Genomic DNA, 15,544 nt, shown 5'->3' on the forward strand with positions numbered 1-15,544 from the left:
GCTCCATCACAGCACTATGCAAGTCCCTGGAGCAGTTTTTAGTGGGTACTGCAGTGCACTTCACGCAGGTGGACCCAGGCACATCCCCCCTACCTGTTACACTTGTGGTGGTAAATGTGAACCCTCCAAAACCCACCTGAAACCCACTGTACCCACATGTAGGTGCCCCCCTTTACCCTTTAAGGGCTATGGTAGTGTCGTACAGTTGTGGGTAGTGGATTTGGGGGGCTCAGAACACAAGGTAAGGGAGCTATGCACCTGGGAGCAATTTGTGAAGTCCACTGCAGTGCCACCTAGGGTGCCCGGTTGGTGTCCTGGCATGTGAGGGGGACCAGTGCACTACAAATGCTGGCTCCTCCCACGACTAAATGGCTTGGATTTGGCCGGGTTTGAGATGGCCGCCATCACTTTCCATTATCGGCAAAAACCAATGGCGGCGATCTCTAAGGACGGCCCAAATGTTGAGATTTGGTCGGCCCCAACCGTATTATCGAAAGGAAAGATGGCTGGCCATCTTGTTTCGATAATGCGGTCGGGTATGCCGCTTTACGGGGCCGGCTTTAGAGATGGCCGCCCATATAGATGGCCGGCCCCGTTCGATTATGCCCCTCAATGTGACCCCCATGAGCCACAACCCCTACTAGCAACCAAGAAGGAGCCCTGGGAGATATGCAGAAAGTAGGAGCTAGAATGAATTACAAATACTGCTGACCCCAGTAACTTTTTTTCCCCCCCTGGGACTAGGAATCCCCAGGCCTACCAGACCAGTCGCACCTCTACCACCTGCTGGGAAACTGAAAAATACTGACTCTGGGAGGGACTGCAGTCCATAGGCTCCACCAGAATTCTGCAGTTCTCAGTCTCCACCCACCCGCTGGTAGGAGTGCATAACCCATCCATCTAGGCAGCTCTGGAAGGACGCTGAGGAATAACCATCTTAACAGTGGCCCACATCAACAACTTCTCTCTGTGAAGAAATAGAGTGTTTTAAGCCTGTAAAATGTATTAGATATTTTCCTATTTTAATTATGTCCTGAAGTGCATTTCTCCTATTTGGCCAGCAGGTGGTGTTTCTTTGCTGTAAAGCTGTTATAGGGAACTGACAAGCAGGAAGCAAGCAGCAGTATACTTTCAAATCTTGTTGAATGTGCTTTGATTGGCGCAGGAGCTCATTTCCTTTAGAGTATACTGATTTTGCCTTCAGTCTTAGCCTGGAAGAAGAGGGAGACAGATCTCTTTGCTAAGGCTCTGTGAACAACTATATGTCCTGATCTTCCCAGGTACTGTTTAGACAGTATATAGATGTTTAGTTTTCTAATTGATCCATTTTTCAGTTACTTGTTACTGTTTGCACATTTTTGTTCCACTGTTCAATATTTTTATAAGAATAAACAATTGTTTGTTCGTTCTGCCTGTCTGGACTGATAAAGAATCCTGGTGGTTTGTGTGTTAGGTCTGTGAGTGCTTTCTGAGAACTGTGGGACCACTAGGAGTGTGGCTGCAGTAACCTAGAAATCACTGGGGATAATTGGAGACCAAGAAACTCGCCCAGAGGCAGTTGTGACCCAGTTGGTGGGAGGAGGGTGCTAAGTGTACAGCACAAGCGGAAGGTGCAGGAAGACATGAGCTGTGCTGGGGACAGGCCCTCTAGTTAGCCGCGAGGTAATCCCAGGCGAGTGGCTAGGCGTTTCATCACACCCTCCTTAGTATTTGCTACAACAGTTTCAATGCAAATTAAGTCAATTAGCACATGTTAAATAATACTAATGCATGTCAAAACTTTTTAATTAAATATGAGAAACAAACCAAAAAAATTCTGAAGATCAATGAACTACAAACAAATGGAAATTTTTAAACTGGACACATCCCTACAGCATGGTCTTTTTTTGCCATCATGTTTTAACATACAATTTATTTCCACTCATTTATTTAGCCACTTTTCAGAAAGTGAAAGAAAAAAAAAAAAAAGTAAACGTTTTTTTTTTAAATTAAATGAAAAAAATAATGTGGTGAAAACTTGATTCATATTTCTCTGCAAAAAAAAAAAAAACACCCTGAGGGTCCTGCCAGCAAATACCATAAAAAATAAAGGTCTTACTCCTTTTTGTTAAGTTAAAGACTTCCTTAGCTCCAGGTTTTCATAATAAAAAGATTACCACAAAAGAAAGCTTAATTTAAGAAACAAATATTAATGTACCAATAATAAGTGAAGGCTCACCTCTGGAATTCCAGATCCACAAGCATATGGAGCAAATACCCTTACTAATGATACAGCCAGAAAAGCAAACAGCAAGGCCCAGAGCACATATATGAAGTAATTGAGGACATATGAAAGAGCATCCTGAAAAAACAAAAGACAGTGAAAAAAATAAAGACTTGCTTTCAGCTACCAAACCCAAAGTACAGACTTATTTTCAATGATGCTACAGTACTAATGAGAAGAGACACATGGGTAGGTGTATGATGACATGTTTAAGTTATAAAATGGCTACTTAATATTTCGAGAAACTGAGGGCCAACCAGGTCTCCTCTTGCCACAATCAGGGCCTCCTTACTCATGGTTTCTATCACTGAGGTATGTTTAGCTCTCTGTCCCATGGTGGTAGGCTGGCAGCAGCAATAAGAGCAGACATTACAGTACAAGCAGCTCACCAGAGGGAGGAGGAGGGAGGCAGTTGCAAAAACTATGCCCAGCTACAATAGGGCATACCTGTACATGCCCCTGAAAAACCTTGAGCAAACACTGATCCTACCATGAGCCCTTCTGTTTATTTCATTTGCGACTCATGGCTAGGGCTGTACCTTTAAAGGTACAAATGTTTAATAAGTTTAAGGGTTACCATATGGTTCCAAAAAAAAGGACAGATTAAGCCAGTCTAGGTTTTACTTCCATTGCTTTCAATGGAAGCAAAACCTGGACTGGATCAATGTGTCCTCCTTTTTCTGGAGCCACATGGTAACCCTAAGTTTAAGGGCTTTTAGCTTCATGGCCTTTACAGTAAGTACCACCCATGCTACTGGGCTTTTGTTCTATGTTTTATTCAGTATAACTAGGACTTATTTTAAGCCCTTTATCTTCTCTTTGATTCATAGCATATGACTGGGATATCTAACATTTACCTACTAGTCGATACGGAAGGGGAAGAGTATGGGATTGGGGTACGTTCAAGATCTAGCAACAAAGGTACTCCCTCTTTCCAGAATCCCATTGCTTCTCTGCATCCCAACACAGGCCAAGCTTTATAACAACCTATTAGGGTAAAAAAATTGGACACATTCCTCCTCTCTGAAGCTCAACACATATCATTCAAAAGAGCTGTCAGTACTATGGAGTATGGAAATCCTCTCCCCTCCCTCTAGGCTAGCAGTCCTGGCTCACAGCACTCAGCATCCACTTTGGGCTGCTGAACTAAGAAAAGGTTAGAAGCAGGGGTGCCAAATTGCTCCAATTTAGAGTAATCTTTTTTGATGACTTAGTGACCCCCCCCCCCCCCCCCCCCTCCCCTTCCACAGTAACATCTGAACTCCAGGAAATATCAGCATTTCTCCTTTTCTATCAGGATTGCCTTTATAAACAGCATTCAAATACTGGCAATCCAGTCACAGCTTTTGCGTGGTAATACAGCCTATATTGCTACAGCAGATCTGTCAGGCTAGCCTATCATTTGGCAACGAATATTTCCTCACAAACCTGCAGAAAAAGTTTAAGCCCCATTCACATTTGACGAAAGCGTATTTTCAATTGCACGTTACCTCTGTTTCATGGCCTGTTATCAGCTGCGACCAACTCTTCCACTCTGGGCATTCAGTTGGTTTATCAAACTTTATTCCTTCAGACTTCCAACAGCACTGCTCCTGGTTAAACCAGAAGCCTACCAGACACACACCCTCTTTTAGGTCTGTCATCCAGTGCGAAGAAATGTCTATTAAGCCAGCTAATGAACCTGGTGTAAAGGTAAACAAAGAGTCTCAACCAAAGGAATAGGGATTTTGTCTTATTGTCAGTTTCCATTCTATTAACTCTCACACCAGTCTGGACTATGGCTAAGATACTGCTTTTGGATGATAAGACCAGTGGCTCCTCCCTTTGCCAGTTTCAAGTTGATCATCTGAAACGAGGCCATCAGGCTCCAATCTTCCCATCCATTTCCGATTACTTTCTCAGTAGTACAGAAGTACAGACTGCAACAAAACTCAAGAGAAAAATACTAAGTCACTCAGATGAAAACCAAAATCATGAAGCTGGCGTTACAAAACAAAATGAGAGAAACAGAACAGCAGCCTGAAATTAGAGACCAGAGGAACAGCCCAGACTGCAGTGAGAGATAACAAAAATGGAATTGAGAATAGGGCAAAATTCCAATTCCATTTCACTTGCATCCCAGTCTATACTGTGGCTTCTACAAGAACCACCCCAATGAGCTTGGCTCACTGTATCCTGTACTACTGTTCTTCCAAACATAGCATCATCCAATAACCATATACTATTTCACAGTATTCAGAAAAGGGATGCATGGAAATTCAAGAAGCAGCAAAAGAAACTTTGGCTATCTCATCCACAGAGATCTGTGCTTTCTCTACAAAGAAAATAGCTATTATCTTGTAGGATGGGACTTAACAAGAAGATAATGATCTATTAGCTATTTTATTTCTTTCTAATCCACTTATCATAAAACCTAAGTGGAGCACAACATTAACATACATAATAAATTAAAACATCAGTACAACAAGAATAAAAACAAAACATAAATGTTCACATGTCTCTAAAAATATAGCACAACTATGCCAAGAAATTTTGAAAATTTTAAGCCCCATTCACATTTTCAACTGCATGTTACCTCTGTTTCATGGCCTGTTATCAGCTGCGACCAACTCTTCCACTCTGGGCATTCGGTTGGTTTATCAAACTTTATTCCTTCAGACTTCCAACAGCACTGCAATTAAGCTCAAGCAACATCTTCCTAAACAGATTCATGGCCAGCCACCAAAAACCATCAGATCTATCCTCTAGGCTAAAATAACCAATTCAATTTAGGAAAATGCCAGAAAATAAAATTAGGCTCGACTGTTCCTTGAACACTGTCCTATCACTCATTAGCTTAAGCTGACCTTTTTCTGATCTTTCAGTATGAAATACAAAATTTATCCATGTGAAAACTGTAAATGTTGATGTTCAAAGACCTTTTCACTTGCACATCTGAAACTACAGACAGCTGCTCATACTTTCTAAACTCTCCAATTGTGTATGCCAATTGGAGTGAAGGAGTAGGCTAGTGGTTAGTGCAGCAGACTTTGATCCTGGGGAACTGGGTTCAATTCCCACTGCAGCTCCTTGTGACTGTGGGCAAGTCACTTAACCCTCCATTGCCCCAGGTACAAAATAAGTACCTGTATATATGTAAACCGCTTTGAATGTAGTTGCAAAATACCACAGAAAGGTGGTATATAAAGTCCCATTTCCCTTTAATATTCTTTTAATATTGAAATAATTAATGTTCTTTTTCTTTTGAAAACACATCTTGATTAATAAGAAATGAAAAACGAGTATTTAGAATAAAGAAAACAACTATTCTTGGGACAACCTTGTCTTGTAATCTCTGTGTGAAAGATGAAATCAAAGATAAAGCTCCATAGATCAACTTGTCTAACAACGTAGCAATCAAAAATACAACATTAAATGTAAAAAAATAAGGCTAGTAGGGCCAGCTGATACAAAAGGGGGCTGCTGCACTTTTGACTTTAAAATAAGATTCAAGAGGGAAATAGAAAATATAGCTTTGATCTTATTTAGCAACCAGGTGATGTTAGATATTTATAGTCACTGTTTCTCCTTATAGCACAGCAGTGGAAATACATATTTTAAACGTTTGCCCTTTAGCCTAAATCTAGTTATCAAATTAAAAAGTCAAAATCAAATCTTCTGTAAGGAATTATATTGGTTCAATGTTTGCATCATCTAGCAAATCTTTTCCAATTATAGCCGCTCTTCTATTTGTAGATTTCTTTTTCTGGAAGCAAGTCAACCAATAATGAATCTAAGCTTTTCTTTTCAATATTTGTTTCTCAGTTCCAAAGGTGGCAAGTTCTGTGGTACCAGATCTTAATGTAAGAGAGAACCTTGAGAAAGAATGACTCTCCCTAGAGTCTGAACTCATTTCTTTTTGAGAGTGGTCAATCTGATATTCAGCAAAACACACTTTGAAAGTGCCAAACCCCTCCAGGAAAAGTTACATTGGCTCCCAATCAAAGAATGGATCATTTTCAAAATCTGCACCTTAGTCCACAAAATCATATACGGCATAGTCCCAGGATACATGACAGACCTAATAGACTTACCAATAAGAAACAAAGTCAGATCGTTAAAATCTTACCTAAACCTACACTACCCAAATTGCAAAGGACTGAAATACAAAACAACTTATGCAGCCGGATTCTCCTACATAAGCGCACAACTATGGAATGGGCTCTCAAAAGCTGTGAAAACAATCTACGACCACTTGAACTTCAGGAAATCACTAAAAACCAACCTCTTCAAAAAGGCCTACCCCAACGACCCCACATAACCCTCTTCACCTACCAACACGGCATGACTATGATCGAACAGGACAACACGCAATCTTCATCCATTCCGACCCTCCACTTATCCCTCATACAATCACTATACAACTTTGTATTTGCTAACCACCGACTGGGCAAACGCCTTTGACGGTACTGTGTAAGCCACATTGAGCCTGCAAATAGGTAGGAAAATGTGGGGTACAAATAAAACAAATAAATAAATCTACCCAGAGCATCCCAGAATACACTGAGCAGGGGAGGGCACCACCATTTTGAGGTACTGCCCAGCAGAGGAGGAGGGAGTACTAGTCCCTCCTCCTCCAACTAAAGGTACATGGGCTACGGCATTGGAGGGCTTGGGGCCTGGGAGTCCACCAGACCTTCAGGCCCTGTGTCTGAAGGGTTGGGTCAGGCTGGGGAGCCTGGGGGCCCACTGGACCTCCAGGTCCATTGGAGGGATGGGGGAGCCTGGAGGTCCAGGTTTGACAGGCCCAGGAGAAAATCCCAGACCTTTCAAACCTCTTCTGCAGGAGGATTGTGCCAGAGTGCATGCCCAGGCACAATCCTCCCGTAGAAGTACCCCGATGATCAACACTAACAACGCAGATAAATTTGCATGCTATTAGCGTTGATCATAGGAGCTTTATTTCTCTGCGCTGTTCTGGTGGTAATTTTACTGTTTACTGCATGTAGAAATTGATCATTGACCTCTCAGAATATAAAAGGGATTTCCTTACTTTGAACCTTCCCCCTAACCATTCATATGCTAAACTCATCCATCAGCCTAAATTGACAAAACTGTCTACTCCATGTCTATATTTAATCCAGATGGGAGTGACAGTTCAGGGAATAAATCCATTTCAGCTTACATTTCACCAGTCAGCATTCTGGGATTAAAGCAACCAATTAAAAGGAAATTCTTCATCTCTGTCATACAGACTATCACTACATACAGAATAAGAAACCATGGACAGGAAATACTGGATACAACTCTGCAACTCCAGAGAGCTCTTCTGTTTCTATTTTTATCTGCTGTGCAAAATACAAAGATAAAGAGAAATACATTTCCCCATGTTGACAGAGGAAATAAAAGACTTCCCACATAAGAACAGAAAAAAAATCTATATTCATCCTGAGGGAACAGAACAGCTGCCATCATGTCAGACAACAAATCTGACCAGGAAGAATACTGATCATCACTAGAATCTCAAAAACTGTCCTCTGCTTGCTTGCCATGTAATTTATTTTGCTATTATATTTTTTCTCTATATTTTACTTTTTAAATAAAGTGGGCACTTTTAATGTGCATAAGTTGAACAGATTTTTAAAAGAAAACAACTCAAGGTTCAAATCAGTGTGTTTTTTCCCCCTCCTAGAAACAGTGAATGCTGTGGTCTGCTGGACTGGGTTGGAGACAGGAAGATAAAGTCAGGCTGTTGCTTTGTCACCTGGGCCCAGATGCATCAATCAAACGTTAAAAAAAACTAATATGTAAAAGTCCTAACGAATTTGAAAAAACGTATCTACCAAAGAAAACAAGTCGCACACGTATGGTGCAGTATGGAAAAGTACAATGTAGTAAACATTCGTAATCCCTGTCGGTAATCGGCCCCTAAAGCATGCGCAGAGCAGCCAAACGTTATGCTGGCTGCTCTGCGCATGCCACAAACGTCAAAACAAAAAAAAACACAACAGAAACACGTGGCTCCCCGCTTCCCCCTGCACTACAAGAAAATAAAGGAGAGACGTCATGAAGACTCGACGACGAACAGATCTTCTTCCTGCCCGTGGAGCGCCTTCAGACAGAGGTGAGAGGCGCTGCGCGGGCCCGGTAATGCGGAGGGGGGCCCCGATTGAGAGGGGGAGCGGCAGAGACGATCTCAGGAAGGGTGGTGGTGGCGGGGCACGGGGTCGGAGGATGCCAGAAGGCGGAGCTTTGGCAGAGAACAGAGAAAGGAACAAGAAGGGAGGGGGATAGGGGCTGATAAAATTAAGATTTTTCATGCAGGGGGAAGCGGCAGGAAACGGGGAGCAGCGGGGGGGGGTGGCAAGGCCGTCCATGCAGGACGCTCCTGACGAGCGCCTTTGCCCCCTCCCGATCTATTCCGATTTTTTAGTTTTCTACGGAAGCAGGGGGAAGCCTAGGAAGTACTGCGGTAACGTTCTTATTTAATCTCACTTTTAAACATGCCAGCTTGGATTTGTATGCTGCAGGGAGGGAGCGGGCAGTAGCGGCGTATCTGACAGCTCAGGCCTTAAGGACAGCTCTGACTACACGTAAAATATATTGCGGTAAATGATTCAGTGCAATCTTCGGTATTGTTAGTGCATCCCAAATCGCTCAAATTACAATGGTAGTTACTCCGTTTTCGTTAGCTGCTTGCTTCGTTGGAAAAAGGCCTTTAATGCATGCAACGGTTAGGAATTTCCTTCCTTAACGGGTTGTTAGAGGGTCGTTAAGGTTTAGTGCATCTGGCCCCTGTGGTTAGAGTGTCAGGATTGTATTTAGAAAACAGCTCTTGTGGGCTATGCAGAAGTGGAGGGGAGGAAGCGGGGAATTGGCTATTTGTCACAAAATGCTGACAAGCTGAGTGTCATTCAGATCTGGATTTGTGGGAGAATGCACATACAAGTCTGCATTCAAGTGTATTTGATATGCTACAAATCAGCAAAAGAATCTAAGTTTATAAAGTAAAACAAGGGGATGAACCACGAAACAGACTAAAAGAAGGTTGCAAGCGACGTGACCACATCACACTATTTTTGCAAAAACTTCACTGGCTACCAGTACAATACAGGGCTAAATTTAAAACTCTATGTCTGATCTTCAAGGCCCTTAAAGGAAATGGCCCTGAGTACCTGAAGAATAGGATGATCCTCTACAAACCTCCAAGGACACTAAGGTCCTCCCAAGGCCTATCACTAACCACACCCTCTCCAAAAAACATTACACAATCTGATACCCACAAGCGAGCCTTCTCGGAGTAGCCCCCACATTCTGGATAACACTCCCTGAAAGGCTCTGCTTAACACAAGACTAACTGTACTTCAGGAAGCAGGTGAAAGCTTGGATTTTCAAACAGGACTTTAATGGAAGAAGTAACTAACTTGTTAGTCACACTTACACACACACACACGGGCTGCACATACTGCAGCAGGGCATGTTTATGCACTCCTACCCTACCTGAGATAATATTTAACCATCTCCCTAACCTCATGTGCACCTTTCTTTAAACTAGTCACCTTACTTTCTCTTACCTATCTATAGGTTCCATCTTTACACTGTTAATTAAAATGTTCTATTACGTATTGTGTTGACATTGTAAGTTGTACACTATGCCACACTTTGTACTGTTATTTGAATATTTTTACTGCTGTAATTGTCTATTGCTCATGTTTGATTTATTCTTATTGTACACCATCTTAAGTGAATTCCTTCAAAAAGGCAGTAAGTAAATCCTAACAAATAAATAATACAGGACAAAAAGACAATAAGGTTTATTTATTTATAATCCGCCATTTACAAGGCACAATAATTTTTTTTAAAACATACAGAATCAAAAATAAACTCAAACTCAAAAATACAGTCTAAAAACAAAGATCATGTGCTCAATATACATTAACAATAAAACAGCAAACCCCCAGAGCAGTACGCTCCCAAAGGAACTTAGTCTAAAAATGCCCCATATGCAGACCAAAAAAAATAACCCTCCAATTGTCACTTAAAAGAGCTAGTATCTGGTCTGTGCTTGAATTGTAGCTGCAAGCTAATTTCAGTCTCTTGGACCAGCAACTGAAAATGCACACCTCCTAGTGTCCTCATGACAAACCTGTCCCAAAGAAGAAACAGATAGAAAAAAAAACACACCACCTTCTGAACACAGAGGGGTATAGACATGCAGCACATTTGTTAAATAAATGCACAGAGCAATGATATAAGACCTTATGAATTAACAACAAGATCTTACATTTATTCCAGAATGCAATAGGCAACCAATGTAATTTACAAAGAAAAGGAATGATATGCTTAAACTCAGAATATCCTATGAGAAGGCTTGCTGCTGAAGTTTGCACTATTTGCAGAGACTTAAGTAGATAAGCCCCAACAAACAGGAGTGGAGGAGTGGCCTAGTGGTTAGAGTGGTGGACTTTGGTCCTGGGGAACTGGGTTCGATTCCCACTGCAGGCACAGGCAGCTCCTTGTGACTCTGGGCAAGTCACTTAACCCTCCATTGCCCCAGGTACAAAAGTATCTAAGCTGCATTGAGCCTGCCATGAGTGGGAAAGCGCAGGGTACAAATTAAAAAAAAAAAAAAAACTACAATAATCTAGTCCATAAGAACCATACTCCAAAAGACTGTCTGAAAATCAGATTCCAAACCACAGCCTCAAGCTGTAGAATCAGACAGTACCTCTAAACTGCAAACCTGTTCGGAAAACTTAACAGGACAGTCACAAAACAAAACTGAGGGCAAAGTTTCAGAACAAACATTACAACTTATCACCACCAATTCAGTTTTACAAACATTTAAAGCAAGCTTATTGGCCTCCATCCAATGAAATGAAAAATAACAGCAAACAGTTGAAGTCAGTAAAAACAAAAAGAAACAGATTAATCAACAGCATAAATCACCATAATGAATATCCAAAGATTTTCAGTTCCTTGCACGACAGAATCAGATATAAAAATTAAAAAGGGCTGCAGACCCTTGTGGCACCTCCATAGTAACAGATCTTGCAAATGAAAACAAGTCACCTATATAAACCTTGTCGTCTACTCTGCAAGGAGGCGGCAAACCAAGCCAACACAGTTCCCGAAAGACCAAATGACTAGAGTAGCTAAGCAAAACCGCATGATCTACTGTATCAAATGCTGAAATATCCAGAGAAACAAAATTAAGACCTCAATGCAGAACATCTAAATCTGATAAAAGGAGGGTTTCTGTATTATAAATTCTTCTGAAAATCGTGCTGGCCTGAATCCAAAATATCAGCCTCCTCTAAAATAGCATCCAAATGAGTCACCACCACATTCTACAGGTAAGGGAGAATTGGGTAAAAATGAGATGCAACAGTTGGATCCAAGGCAGAACTCTTCAACAAAGGGCGAACAACTAAGCAAAGGGGAGGACAACTGAATGAAAGAGAGAGGGTGCTAAAGTTACAATTTATATGTCCTAACAGAAGAGCACAAAAGAACAAACAAATGTACTGTTAGAGACAACAAGCCAAGCCACAGTCCACATAGAAACCAGGATGCGGAATGGTAGCCCACACTTATTACTGAAGGAAAAGCAAAACTAACTAGTAGGCTTTCAAAGAGGATTTAAACTCTCTCACATAAGACTAAAGTCTGATAGAGGGGCAGAGCATTCCATAAACATGAAACCATGGCACGAGAACATGAATTATGAGTACTGCCCAGTCTAATTTTACAGTGGGAGGGGATAGCAGGAAATTAAGTTGTGAAGAGCGAAGCGTTCTCAAAGTTAAGTACGGTATCAACAAACTAGACAAGAACAGAAGAAGACTAGAATAATGAACCTAATGGGTAACAGTCAAGATCTGACAGCGCATAGGCCCCACATCAAAAGTGTCCAGGTGGCAGCAAAAAGAAAGGTCCAGTTTTAGGACAAAATTAAATTAAAATTATATCTATCTGTGACACCTCTCACTGGAACACAAACTGTTACACTGGATGTTTCAATGCCTGCAGTGAGGATAGAAATTCTTGTAATAGAGTCAGATAGGAGGGAGTCATAACAGGCAAGATATCCCTGCATGCAGGCAGCATTTACAAGAGGAACAGCAGCTGCATTTATATTTTCCCCTATTTTATAACGGCTATACCTATGAAATGACCATTGTTGAACTCCATATCCAACACACTTTCCCCCAGTTTACAAAACCGTATGAATGGGCTGTGTTGGCTTTACTGCACTGCCAGACACTAACGCAGCTTTGTAAACAGGGGGGCTTATATGGTTGCCTTTTGTAGTGTTCAACAACTTTGCTTCTTTTCTCATCTTCTTCTGCATGTCAAAGACTGCCTCACCATAGCTGGAAAAGTTCTAGGTTCTTTGGTAACCAACAAATAATTAAGAAAACAAAATTTTACCCTACTATATAACTACTACTACTACTTATTTCTAAAGTGCTACTAGACGTACACAGCGCTGTACACTTGAACATAAAGAGACAGTCCCTGCTCGACAGAGCTTACAATCTAATTAGGACAGAAACAGGACAAACAAGAGATAAGGGAATTAAAGTGAGGATGATAAAATAAGGGTTCTGAACAAGTGAATAAGGGTTAGGAGTTAAAAGCAGCATCAAAAAGATGGGCTTTTAGCTTAGATTTGAAGACAGCCAGAGATGGAGCTTAACGTACCGGCTCAGGAAGTGTATTCCAGGCATATATGGTGCAGCAAGATAAAAGGAACGGAGTCTGGAGTTAGCAGTGGAGGAGAAGGGTGCAGATAAGAGAGATTTACCCAGTGAACAGAGTTCCTGGGGAGGAATGTAGGGAGAGATGAGAGTGGAGAGGTACTGAGGAGCTGCAGAGTGAATGCACTTATAGGTCAATAAGAGGAGTTTGAACTATATGCAGAAATGGATATAACATATTTGGTTTTAATTTCTGGTGGAATGAAGTCTAGCACCATATCTCACAGTGAGGTAGGTAAAACTTAGCTCATCGTATCATGTGGCTGGATTCAAAATTTCCTTAACCTTGGGCCAGTGGTGGGCAAAATATGTCTCACAGACCAAAACTACTACTACTACTGCTTAACATTTCTAAAACGCTACTAGGGTTACGCAGCGCTGTACAGTTTAACAAAGAAGGACAGTCCTTGCTCAAAGGAGCTTACAATCTAAAGGACAACATGTGCAGTCAGCTTACAATCTAATGGACAACATATGTGCAGACAGTCAATTGGGTAAGTCTAGATTTCCTGGATAGAGGTAAAATGATTAGGTGCCAAACGTGACATTGAAGAGATGGGCTTTGAGTAAGGATTTGAAGATGGGCATGGAGGGGGCTCTGCGTATGGGCTCAGGGAGTTTGTTCCAAGCATACGGAGAGGCAATGCAGAAAGGGCGGAGCCTGGAGTTGGCGATGGTGGAGAAGGGAGCAGAGAGGAGGGATTTGTCCTGTGAGCGGAGGTTTCGGGTAGGAGCATAAGGGGAGATAAGGGTAGAGAGGTAGTGAGGGGATGCAGATTGAGTGCATTTGTAGGTTAGTAGGAGAAGTTTGAACTGTATGCGGTACCTGATTGGAAGCCAGTGAAGTGACTTGAGGAGAGGGGTGATACGAGCATATCGGTCCAGTCGGAAGATAAGATGTGCAGCAGAGTTCTGAACGGATTGAAGGGGGGATAGGTGGCTAAGTGGGAGGCCAGTGAGGAGTAGTTTCCAATAGTCAAGGCGAGAGGTAATAAGAGAGTGGACGAGAGTTCGGGTGGTGTGCTCAGAGAGGAAAGGGCGAATTTTGCTGATGTTGTACAGAAAGAAGCGACAGGTCTTGGCTATCTGCTGGATATGCACGGAGAAGGAGAGGGAGGAGTCGAAGATGACTCCGAGGTTGCAGGCAGATGAGACGGGGAGGATGAGAGTGCCATCGACTGAGATAGAGAGTGGGAGGAGAGGAGATGTGGGTTTGGGTGGAAAGATAATAAGCTCTGTCTTGGACATGTTCAGTTTCAGGTGGCGGTTGGACATCCAGGCAGCAATGTCCGATAAGCAGGCCGATACTTTGGCCTGGGTTTCCGTAGTGATGTCTGGTGTGGGGGAGATAAAACTGACCCATGGTATCCTTTAATCTTGTTTGCTCTTCTTTAAAAAGTATTGACATTGAAAACATAGGAGTACTAGCCTGCCATCCCATGGCTCTCCAGCTGTCTCTGTTGATAATAATCAAAGGCCTAACTTTGTGAGCCTTTGATGAGGATGTCAACGGGTACAGTCACAGTGCTATGGTGTCCTTATTTTGCTGTGCAGGGAGCATCCAGCCCCTAACGCAGGTGACAGCCACAAATGCAACCTTGCGTCAAAAGCTTATCCAGCTCAGGCATATCTTGAGGTGGTATATGTTCCCCTCACCCCCAAATTACTACTACTACTACTACTACTACTACTACTATTTAGCATTTTTATAGCGCTACAAAGCGTACGCAGCGCTGCACAAACATAAAAGAAAGACAGTCCCTGCTCAAAGAGCTTACAATCTAATAGACAAAAAATAAAGCAAGCAAATCAATTAATGTGTAGAGGAAAGAGGAGAGGAGGGTAGGTGGAGGCGAGTGGTTACAAGTGGTTACAAGTCAAAAGCAATGTTAAAGAGGTGGGCTTTCAATCTAGATTTAAAGATGATCAAGGATGGGGCAAGACCTAGGGGCTCAGGAAGTCTATTCCAGGCGTAGGGTGCAGCGAGACAGAAGGAGTGAAGTCTGGAGTTGGCAGTAGTGGAGATGGGAACAGATAAGGAGGATTTATCCATGAAACCGAGTGCACGGGAAGGGGTGTAGGGAAGGACGAGTGTGGAGAGATACCGGGGAGCAGCAGAGTGAGTACATTTATAGGTTAGCAGAAGTTTGAACAGGATACGAAAACGGATAGGGAGTCAGTGAAGCGACCTGAGGAGAGGGGTAGTATGAGTAAAGCGACCCTGGCGGAAGACGAGACAGGCAGCAGAGTTTTGAACTGACTGGAGAGGGGAGAGATGACTAAGTGGGAGGCCAGCAAGAAGCAGATTGCAGTAGTCTAAACGAGAGGTGACAAGGGTGTGGATGAGGGTTCTGGTAGAGTGCTCGGAAAGAAAGGGGCGGATTTTACGGATGTTGTAAATAAAGAAACGACAGGTCTTGGCGATCTGCTGGATATGAGTAGAGAAGGACAGAGAGGAGTCAAAGATGACCCCAAGGTTACGAGCTGAAGAGACAGGGAGAAAGAGACATCAACAGAAATAGAAAACGGGGGGAGCGGG

General features: G+C 42.4%; 1 protein-coding gene across 4 annotated transcripts in view; it reads right to left on the minus strand.

Moving 5' to 3' along the window:
- Positions 1-15,544, minus strand: part of CLCN5 (chloride voltage-gated channel 5) — a 145,116-nt gene that overhangs the window by 31,335 nt on the left and 98,237 nt on the right. For all 4 annotated transcript variants that reach the window (XM_030209374.1, XM_030209375.1, XM_030209376.1 and 1 more), the window contains 2 exons: positions 3,754-3,944; positions 2,219-2,341 (listed from right to left, as the gene is read on the minus strand). In XM_030209374.1, the coding sequence (XP_030065234.1) occupies positions 2,219-2,341; positions 3,754-3,944 (314 nt within the window). The remainder of the gene's footprint in view (positions 1-2,218; positions 2,342-3,753; positions 3,945-15,544) is intronic.

This window comes from Microcaecilia unicolor, chromosome 7 (assembly GCF_901765095.1).
Source record: "Microcaecilia unicolor chromosome 7, aMicUni1.1, whole genome shotgun sequence".
Lineage (NCBI taxonomy): Eukaryota > Metazoa > Chordata > Amphibia > Gymnophiona > Siphonopidae > Microcaecilia > Microcaecilia unicolor.